At 40.7% G+C, this 11,268-nt stretch overlaps 1 protein-coding gene across 1 annotated transcript; it reads right to left on the bottom strand.

Moving 5' to 3' along the window:
• Positions 1 to 7,163: 7,163 nt before the first annotated feature.
• On the bottom strand, positions 7,164 to 10,988 carry dclre1b (DNA cross-link repair 1B). Its single transcript, XM_063892946.1, has 4 exons — positions 10,394 to 10,988; positions 9,983 to 10,148; positions 9,614 to 9,796; positions 7,164 to 9,270 (listed from the first exon to the last, which is right to left on the bottom strand). The coding sequence occupies exons 1-4, from the start codon at positions 10,589 to 10,591 to the stop codon at positions 8,099 to 8,101; spliced, it is 1,719 nt and encodes a 572-aa protein (XP_063749016.1). The 5' UTR covers positions 10,592 to 10,988; the 3' UTR covers positions 7,164 to 8,098.
• Between the last annotated feature and the right edge of the window lie 280 nt (positions 10,989 to 11,268).

Here is an 11,268-nt window from a genome sequence, read left to right as displayed (position 1 = left end):
TCTTACAAAGCCACTCCTTCGTTGCCCTGGCGGTGTGTTTGGGATCATTGTCATGCTGAAAGACCCAGCCACGCTTCATCTTCAGTGCCCTTGCTGATGGAAGGAGGTTTTCACTCAAAATCTCACAATACATGGCCCCATTCATTCTTTCCTTTACACGGATCAGTCGTCCTGGTCCGTTTGCAGACAAACAGCCCCAAAGCATGATGTTTCCACCCCCATGCTTCACAGTAGGTATGGTGTTCTTTGGACGCAACTCTGCATTCTTTCTCCTCCAAACACGACGAGTTGAGTTTTTACCAAAAAGTTCTATTGTGGTTTCATCTGACCATATGACATTCTCCCAATCCTCTTCTGGATCATCCAAATGCCCTCTAGCAAACTTCAGACGGGCCTGGACATGTACTGGCTTAAGCAGGGGGACACGTCTGGAACTGCAGGATTTAAGTCCCTGGCGGCGTAGTGTGTTACTGATGGTAGCCTCTGTTACTTTGGTCCCAGCTCTCTGCAGGTCATTCACTAGGTCCCCCCGTGTGGTTCTGGGATTTTTGCTCACCGTTCTTGTGATCATTTTGACCCCACGGGGTGAGATCTTGCGTGGAGCCCCAGATCGAGGGAGATTAGCAGTGGTCTTGTATGTCTTCCATTTTCTAATGATTGCTCCCACAGTTGATTTCTTCACACCAAGCTGCTTACCTATTGCAGATTCAGTTTTCCCAGCCTGGTGCAGGTCTACAATTTTGTCTCTGGTCTCCTTTGACAGCTCTTTGGTCTTGGCCATAGGGGAGTTTGGAGTATGACTGTTTGAGGTTGTGGACAGGTGTCTTTACAGGTCTGTGAGAGCCAGAAATCTTGCTTGTTTGTAGGTGACCAAATACTTATTTTACCGAGGAATTTACCAATGAATTCATTAAAAATCCTACAATGTGATTTCCTGGATTGTTTCCCCCATTCTGTCTCTCATAGTTGAAGTATACCTATGATGAAAATTACAGGCCTCTCTCATCTTTTTAAATGGGAGAACTTGCACAATTGGTGGCTGACTAAATACTTTTTTGCCCCACTGTATTTACAGGGAAAATAAGTAATATATGAATAAAAAAGGCAATTAAAATGAATCAGCAAATGATAATTAATTTACTAATTAAAGTCATCTATTAAACAACATCCCAATGAATGTCTTTTTGTGTATTTCTGTGCTTATTTGCCCGTTTTGATGAAACAATGCTAAAATATTTACAATAAAAGTGGCATTTGTGGCACAGCTTTTTGATTACTAAATTTGTATTACAAAAGTATATATATACATTTTTTTCAATAGCTTTATTGTAATGTGACCTAGTGACAATTAGACATTATGACACTAGAATATATGACAAACCTGTTTTATTGGATTTTAGTGTATTATTATGAAAATTAAGCAGTTTCTTTCAAAAAGACTATATTCTTTCAATAGCTACCATGTCATGTGACAGGAGGACTTCTAGTTATTGGAGCATTATAGTACACTGCTAAAGAAGTAGGACACATCTTGAATAATTAAATAAAAATGTCAGCAGAAACTTATTAAGACCCTCAGTAATAGTCCAGTAAACAGTCAGATTACACTCAATTTATACATTTAAAATTAAAATGTTCTCCCTCTGAATATTTTCCAACAATCCCCTAAGACTATAAAGACCTTCACACCAACTTAATTTCATGCAAAACCAACTGCTGTAACCTCTCCAACTACTGATGCTGCCAGCAGCTATGAAGCATTTCGGCTCTGAGAAACATTAGCTGGTTGATGCTGTTTAGCAGCAGGCAGAAAAATAGACCTGCACGACCAGCCTTGTCATGCAATAAAAGGCTTTGGAGATTTTTCGGGAGTAGGTGATATTTTCAGGAGTGCTCAGATAATACTTCCTACACTGACAGCGTCTGTATCTGCTGCTTTCTTTACTGCGCCCTCTGCATTTATTTACTCAGAACCTCAGATTACCTCTTCAGTGACTCTGAGCCAGGACAGTAATCTCTTTGACTGGAGGGGAAAGAGTAGAGGAGGCAAGTTAAAGACAAAATATGAGAGGGATGAGATAATGAGAAGTGGAAGTAGAGAGGGGGGGCATCGAATGAGAGAAGAAATAGAGGCATGGGTGTGGACAGATGGTGAGAGGAGTGTAGCAAGACAGTGGAAGAGAGTATGAGGAGTACAGCAGGAAAAAGGAGGAGCCCCCCATAGGCAGGCAATGTCCTTTGAGTCATCCACAAGCCGCTGGGTCTGGGCCTGTGTAAACCAGAGACTCCCTCCTGGTCCTATGGGATATTAACAAAGAGAGAGTGATGAATGACTGCTTTTTCATGAAGAAAAATCAAGTCTCCTGCTGAATTCAAGGCTGGCTGATTGAGGCTGTTTTGATGTGAAAGAAGGTGATGAATGAGTTAGATCCGGACACTACCTCAGTGTCTTTGTAGTGATGCTTAGAAGCTGAATATTTTGCATAAACTTCATATTTTTCCCGCTGGTTATGACTGAGTATTGTGGAAAATAGTTTTTAATGATGATGAATGATGGGAAGAGTCTGAAATGATCCTTGTTCTTTGGAAGTCACAAGCAAAAACTACAATCCTTTGAAACAATTTGCTGGCATGTTTTACCTCGAATCCTTTTTTTCAGCCTTCCTCTCCAGTCCACAGAGATGTTTTGTGACTGTTGTGCTCAGTCTGATCCCTCTTACTGCTGCTCATATTTGTGTGTTAACACCCTCAGAAGACACACAAGCACATATAGTACATTGGAATATGTTTGTGTGTAAAACCCCTCACCCAAAAACACCAACAGAGGCAACAGAAATAGCTAGACTGGGAGTGCAATGATAACAGCCTCTGCTGCTGCGTGGGTGTGACACAGCTCAGTTTCATCGTTCCAACTCTCTGTGACAGAGTGCGAAAGAGGGACTGAGAGAAAAAACATTACAGAAACCAGTGGCTGTCTTTTGCCAGCACTGCTTTTCTAATATCCCCTGTACATTGCCATTGTCATTGAAAAACAGCTATAAAACTGTCACACAGTCTTATAGCTGTTGAAGTTGAAACGTAAAAAGAAATACGTACTACTATTGACTTAAAGCGAGATGAGAAAATTGCCTCAGGTTTTACAAAAATGAGGTGGATTTTCTATTCAGTTTTATTCTATTTTAAGATGTGGTAATGTGCAGTTCACTGGGTGCTGTCCATGGTGCTTAAAACCCATGTACATGGTAGGGTTGTCCGGGACTGCACATATTCCAACAACTTTGAAGTACTTGTAGTTGTTCAAATATGGTGGTCAGGTTTAATGTGTTCAAGTTCTTATGTTATTACTTAATATACGTTCATTTTATTATTGCATTCATTTTATTATGTATCTTATGTCACATTGACTAGTTACCTTAAAGCTACAAGGCTGACTGACAAGGGACATTTTCCGTTTCCCACAAGTCCATTGTTACACCACAAGTGATGCAGTAAAAAGTATACTTATACTTATGCATAAGTTAGAAATTGAGCAGAGAAGCTTGTATTGATTTATTGGTACACATATCCAGATTTTGTCACGTGAAGTAGGTATAACAGTATAAATCCAAACTTAATTAACCATACTGTAGAAAATAAGTCTTAAAATGGGAAATCCCACCCAACTACAAACTCTTCGATGTACCTGTACTGTACAAGTGCATCCGATTTGAGTTTGGTCACTTTGTATGAGCTTAAATACTACTGAAGGATTCTATGAAGGCAACCTGACCTATCAATGAAAGTTTTGGGGGACATTAGCCAAAACAGGTAGGATATGGCTGAACAATGTTCAGACCATCAGCCAAAATCTTGTTTAGATATCAATGACAGATGGATATACAATAAAAGTTGTATTTTCTTTGTGTTCCTGTCCAGTGAAATCTTACTGATACACTAAAATACATAAAGGCAAAAACCAGGTCCCCGTCTATAACACCTTCAACGGTTTTGGTGAGGTTTAATTATCCAGTGTGTGGGAGTTAGGGACATCTAGTGGTGAGGTTACAAGGCCTGAAAGGAAAGAGGTTCTAGAGTCAGAGTTGTATTTGTCTTTCCTGGGCTACTGTAAAAACATGGCCATGCAACAAGGTAGAATGTGGTCGTATGTAGCACCATTATTAAGGTAAAGAAAAGTTGATTAGTTTGAAATGTTTCAGGATATTATACACAACTAAAAACGTAGTTTTGAATATGATATATTATTTCAGATGGAAGATCCCCCTTAATCCCACACTTTGTACCTTTAAAGGGTTGAATGCCGCCCCGGCCGTGGCGCAACTGGCTGGGGCACCTGCACCGTATGCTGGCGACCCGGGTTCGATTCCCGACCCGTGGTCCTTTCCGGATCCCACCCCGACTCTCACTCCCACTTTCCTGTCACTCTCCACTGTCCTATCCGATTAAAGGCAAAAAGCCCCCAAAAAATATAAAATGTTTGAAAGAAGGGTTGAATGCCACAGGGAGCCTGGGAAGAAATAGGCTGTATACATAAAGTTTGACAGTCAACACAATAGACTTATGAACAGATCCTGTTGATATTCTGTTCGAAAAAGCGAGGGAGCTTTCTGTTTCCAACTGCAGTAGCAGCGCATCTGGAGACTCACAGTGATTTAGTGCTTCAGCACCAAGAACAGAAGCTTGATGTGCTAGCCTGTCGTTCGCATTCACTTTTTGATTTGTGGGTCATGAGGGGAACCAGATTTGAGGCCCTTGTGACAGTTGAAGAATGTTTTTAGAACTGTTGCTGTAACAGAGCTATAAATTGCACAGCAGGATGATTTATTTCATTTATTTATTTAGTTGGTAGGGACAGTGATTAACAGACAAATTGCTGTAAATAAGCCAGAGTTAGCTGCTATGCTAATTTCCATCTCTTGTCCCTAGCCAGATCTTAAAAGGCACCCTAAGATATAAAAATACATAAACTGATAACAAATAAAACAATAATTAAAAAGACATAAACACACCCTCAAACAGACACAGACAATGCACGCCTTTCACTACACCCTCTACATAAAAATTACAGCATACAGTAGGTTACAGTATGAATAAAGAAAGGAGGGAAAGAGAAGAATAACATTACATGGCTTTAAGCATTTGGTATGTGGTTACAGATATGATGTTCCCGTAATCCAAAATTTGAGTTTGCTTTTGAAAGTTGTAAGGCTGTTACACTGAGTTAATTCATTGGGCAGACTATTCCAATAATTGGTGGCTCTAATTGAGAAGGCTGTGTGTCCCGTGATCACTATTTGCCTTACGGTCCAGTGTTTTTAATGCTGGCTTATAGAGAGATTCAATTGGTTGCAAAGCTGTTTTATTAGCTTGCGACCAGCTAGTTAAGCAGTAAGAAAGGTGAGAGAAGAGCATTGCAGCCTTCATTTACAGGTATGGTCTTATGTGCCTAAAATTTGCCAGGTTAAATTTGACAGTATTGGCCACCTTTTCTCCATGTCTTTACCATAGAAAACAAAAACACCCAGCACCACATCCTGATCATGGGTGCATTTTGTTGCTAGCCTGTTTCCTAGCACTTCTTTCTATAATCGATCAGATACATGATGAGGTGAGCAGAGTCTGTGTTAATCAGATCACTGTCCTTAAGGGACATTGAGTGAATTGCAATAGTAACCTCATCCCAAAAGCAGTTTTACTTCCACTAAAAGGGCTTGGCCTTGCAGGTATCCTCGCGATTTCCACTTTGAACTAATGGTGTGTGTGAGAAATCCATTACTTTAGCCCTAATACCCTGCTGTGATGCTTGTGGGGGTATATGACACTCCATTTTGTTTCATTTCCTTCCCTCACTGCCATGGCGTCATATTCTGTCATAGTGTAAACGAAAATGCATTTTACATCTCCTTCTTTTCAAGTCACAAACATGTTTTCTGTTTTTGAGTGCACGGCCTTAAAATAGTATCTGGCACTGCAGGGAAAAATAAGGCTTTTATAAAATATGCAGGAATCTTTATGCAGATTCAGTCTGTGTTGTCTATTCCTGATTATAATTCAACCAATCTCGAGAGTACATAAGTCTGCCCCTCTTTGCTGTCGAACAAGATTACAACTGACTATTCAAAACAATCTATTCTTGTTCTCCCTATAGAGTCGGTTATGTTTATTGTGTAGGAAGATGGAGCAGCTCACTGCGGTCATCATCAATGGTGGCAACAACTGTACATTCACTTTAGTACTGTAATATATTACAATTTTGAGGTACTTTACTTGAGTACTTACATTTGCTGCTACTTTGTACTTCTACCCCACTAGTTAAACTAATGTTTTTAAATATCTTTAGTTACTTTGTAGATTTGGATTAATGATGTGAAATATAATCAACACTCAGTCATCACTTGTTTTTAAACCTGGAGTAAAATTCAACAGCTAGCCTGCAGCATAAAAGGTAACTAAAATGATCTGCACCTTTATCAGCGTTGATAAACACATTAATGCATCAATAATTATAATCAATACATTTAATATATGTTATTCTAAAAGGGGCTAATATGCATAATTAGTCATTTTACTTTTCGTACTTTAAGTATATTTATAAGCTCATACTTGAGTACTTTTACTAAGTAAGTGTAACCTTTTGAACTCAGGACTTGTACTTGTAACAGACTATTCCTACAGTCTGGTCCTACTATCATGATACAAGATCCAACAGTTAAATAAAGCTTGTAATGAAGTATTTTATCAGTGTAGCATTGATAGTTTTACAAAGGGAAATATCTGAATGCTTCCTCCACCTCTGGCCATCATTACTATTCTGACTGAGCTTGTGGCTGATAGTTAGTGCCAGATGTCCCTCCTCCTCCTCCTCCATGCAGGGATACCCCATACAGCAGCCGGCCATTCATCCGTTATGAGCACATGAGGAGACTCCTGTTGGCAGCTTATGTCAATCTGACAACCCGCTGATGGTGACTTTATGATGTCTCAGCATGATACCACAGAGACAACTTTCTCAAAGCAAAGCCTAACGGGATGCGTTACAATCAATGCGCTCTAAAAAATATGTATGGAGCTGGATCTATTGTACTGTTTGTTTGGAGCAGTTGTTGTGGGAAGTAATGAAGGAGATGTTCACTGTATAACAGCAAATAAGTGAGTCTTTAGCAAGCCTGTGTTGACATTTCTTTATTTGTGGATTGTGGATGAAGTTTTGTGGTCGTTACTCAGGGCACCAGAAAGCATGCAGACCTTCAAACTACCATTCTGTGTTGGCTAAAATAAGAGACAGCTGGTTCTGCTCTGTGTTAGTAGATTCAAGATTCAAGAACAAAAAAGTGAGCAGCGTCTCAAGACAAAACATGTTATTGGCTTACTTCTACATCTTGTGAAAATTCAACTTTACAAACATCCCTTACAGAGAGCTGTGCGCTATCCACCTATTATTTTTTATTCAAATACAACATGAGGGATAGGGTTTTCTAATGAGACTTTAACCACAGAACTCAAGGCAACCCATACAAAATGGAAGCACCAAAAGGACATTACATAATAAAGAAAGCAAACAAAGGAAAAAAGAAAGTTGGATTTACCAAGGCTTACCTGTTATGTTGTCATGCTGTTCACTGGGTTAACTGAGATGGTGTCACAGTCCTGAACAAATTCCATGTCCAATGTACAGATGCATGATATAACCACAATCTCTGGTTGATCTGAACATTTCCATGTTGATGAATGTTCTAACATTCATTTAAAGCAGTCTTCATCATTATTTTGGCATTAGCTTCAGAAGGCTTTCTTGAGGCCTTTGTGTTTGTCTGGATCTCCACTGGAACAAAGTGCATCTAAGTGGCACTCCTTCTGTAGGTCTCTGGTTCCTCTTTTGTTTTTGTTAGCAACCAATGTTTCAATACGGTTGATTTTCAAGGCAAAAAAGAAAAATAATGATCCTAGTTGCACAACATGAGTTTCAAAATAAGAGTCACCACAAGGGAGTTACATCATTAAAAAAAAAGGTACCAATGATTTATATTATGTTGGCTCGATACACACACACAAAAGACCAACAATCTCAACATCAAGGCTAAAACGAACATGTCATGTGACATCATTGGTCTGAAAGGTCATCATCACTAACATGACATAAGGGAAGGAGAGAAAACTTTTCCACAAAGCTCTGCTGCAAGAGGCCACATGTCTTAAAGTCTCCCTCTGTGAAAGGGAGATTCTTTAATAGACTGTTTTCAATCTCTTCTGTATAGCTCTGTTTCAGCACAGCAGAGGAGCTAGACGATGAGCAGGAATCTTTACCCAGGTGGCTCTGAAATGTTGCCACGCTGTTGTTCATTTGGTCATCTGACATACTGTCACAGTCCTGATCAATTCTATGTCCACCGTGCAGACTCATGCTACCATCGGCTGAAAGTGTGTTGTTGTTCTGAACATTTCTATGTCTCGTATGTGGACTACTGTGAATGTCATTTGATACAGTCTCATTCATTATTTTGTCATTAGTCTCAATTGGCGTTTTTGTGGTCTTGATGATGTTGAGGCTCCACATGTCTCCAGTCCCTCCTCTGTTTTTGTTAGGGGTGTGGTACTTGCTCACATCAACAACAATGCAGTCAGAAGAATTTTCACTAACGTCTGTGTCTATCTGTTCCTCAGAAGCATCTGGCTCCAGGCACTCTGTGTCCCAGGCTTTTTCACCTGACTTCCGAGCTCCACATACAGGAGAATCAAACACCACCCCTTTCGGTAAAAGAGGCTGGAAATGTCTGCGGCGGAGGCTGGTGTATGCAGAGGAGCTGAGATGGCTCTCAGGCTGACTCAACATGTAGTGTTCAACAGACTCAGGCACCAGGATTTCGTGGCGCTTTCTGCGGGGCAGTAACGCAGAGAAGCTACCAGGTACATGGTTTCCTACAATGGGTACAAGGGAGGTGGGTTTAAGTGCAGAAACAAAGTCCTCTAGCTCTTGGTAAGAGGAGTGGTCAGAGTAGGGCACCACATGGACATTTGGGTGAAAGGACACCAGGGGCCTACTGGTGGGCAAGATGGCCAAAGTGGGTTGTTCTTTGTCCCACTGGTGTACATTGGCAGAGCAGATCTGTGACTGTTCCACAACCCGGATACGACCCGCTCCTGGTTCTGTTGTGAAGACGTCAGGCAGTTCAAGGGCTTTGAGGGTCTCCATTCTCTCAAAGCTCACCTCAACCCAGGTTTTAAACTCCATTGCCAGCTCCAACAGCAAGGACTCCTTGCCCAGTGCATACAGGCCTACAAAACAATGCAAGAGAGAATGATAGGACAGTAGAAAACATAGTTGAACTCAATAATAATAATAATAATAATAATTGCAATTTGAAATAAAAAAAACAAAAGAAATAACACAAAACCTACAAACTATATTTTGAAATGAGCATGAAGCAGCAGTTGTTTGTCAGATGTTTTGTATTAAACACCCAATCACTTTGTAATATAAGTTGCCCTGGCCAAGAGAAGAAAATAATAATGACCCTTTAAGTTAAGAGAAACTACAATTACTGTGTGAAATTTCTATTTCTAATGCAACTAGAAAGTACATACGGCATAATGTCAACATTTTTTAAAAATAAAATACCTATGACAACATTGTGGTTGGGGTGTCTGCGGATTATCTCTTTGATTTCTTGAGTGGCTCGCTGTCTGGAGGGAAGGGTGCGGTTGGGGTCACAATTGGTGTTGTCCAGGTACAGGACATCGATAGTGGTGCTGGTCCTCAAGCATGGCTCACGCAACATGGAGGGAGTGTATCTGAAGTCACCTGGAATTAAGAAGGAATCAATGCTGACTGTTACTTCACATGATTCTATAATCTATAACTGAACTGCACATATGAGGCTAAATGGGATGTTTTAAAGCTAAAGAATTAGAAGAGGAAAAAAAACAGCTCAATAAATCTTTCTACCTTCTAAAACAATAAGTTAAAATATGTTGCCGAGACACTCACCAGTGTACAGTATTGAGCCAAAGTAGCCTTCGAAGAGAAACATGACAGAACCTGGACAGTGGTTGGCTTCTATCAGTGTGACTGTCAGCTTCTCCTTGCCAATGTCATCCATTGGCAACATGTATGGCTCATCCAGCTCTAATGGATGGATCCACTGTTCCTTCACCTGAGCAGAATTAGAAAATAAGGAGTCAAACATAACTTAATGCAGTTATGTCCACAGGTGTTAACAACTTCAACGCTAATGACGATTTTCGCTCATGTTGACTCAGTGAAAGAGGACCGCCCAACAATGTAATGTAAATAAATCATAGGTCCAAGAATAGTTCAGTCACTACTTTTTTTTTTAACACTGCTTAAATAGATTGGAGTCCTAGTACACAAATGCGTGAGTCATGTGACTTCCTTTACCTGCAGCTTGAGTCTGAGCAGAGTGGCGGTGGTCAGTGAACAGTAGATGGGCCGGTTGTTCCAGGTAGAAGTCAGACCCACCGTGTGGTCACTGTGCATGTGGGACAGGAAAAACAGCCGTGTGCCTGGACACTTCCGCACCTGCCAGAAGTCCACGGCCAGCGGGGTGTGCGGGATGACTTTCCCGTTGACTGACATTGTCTAAAATTTGCTGGATATCCGACAACTACCAGTGCAACAGGTGAGATCACAGGTCACAGGTAGTTTTGTATTCCTTTCTCGGTGATGCAATATTGCAGCTAACAGGAGGAACCCCCTACGTTGCTAAAGCATCTAGCTGTGGTTAGCATTAGCCGCCTAAATACCATACTTGCTAACTGTTGCTAGGCGACACTTATATTGCTGTTAGACCATCCCCTGTCCAACTTCCCATCACAAGCAGCAGGCCCCGTTACATGTTCACGGCATGGTTCCATGGTTCAAAGTGCTAATAACAACAACATCCCCGCCATTTCTGTTTTCAATTCAACACCAAACGCCTCTTCCTGTTCTCATTCTTCCGTACTGTAGCTGTCACCCTGATCTCGGAACCACATCGCCACCTGGAGGAAGAACCGTGGTGCACCCATGTGTGAGCTCCTCTTGTGCCGTACAAACACATCCAAATGTAGAAGGATAACTTTCTATCTATTTACCATATTATTCATTAATATGGAGCACATTTCCCTCAGAAAAAAACGAGACGAGACAGAGAATGACAGAAAACGTATATATATCTGAGAAACCAGATTCAAATTGAGACCCATACTGAGTGAAAGGGATCTGATTAAGTGAATTTAAAATATACATTATGAATGTACCGATAGGATTACTAA

The sequence above is a fragment of the Eleginops maclovinus genome, chromosome 1, assembly GCF_036324505.1.
Source record: "Eleginops maclovinus isolate JMC-PN-2008 ecotype Puerto Natales chromosome 1, JC_Emac_rtc_rv5, whole genome shotgun sequence".
NCBI classification, from domain to species: domain Eukaryota; kingdom Metazoa; phylum Chordata; class Actinopteri; order Perciformes; family Eleginopidae; genus Eleginops; species Eleginops maclovinus.
The sequence above is the reverse complement of the archived record's forward strand: the minus strand, read 5'-3'. Positions and strand labels throughout refer to the sequence as shown.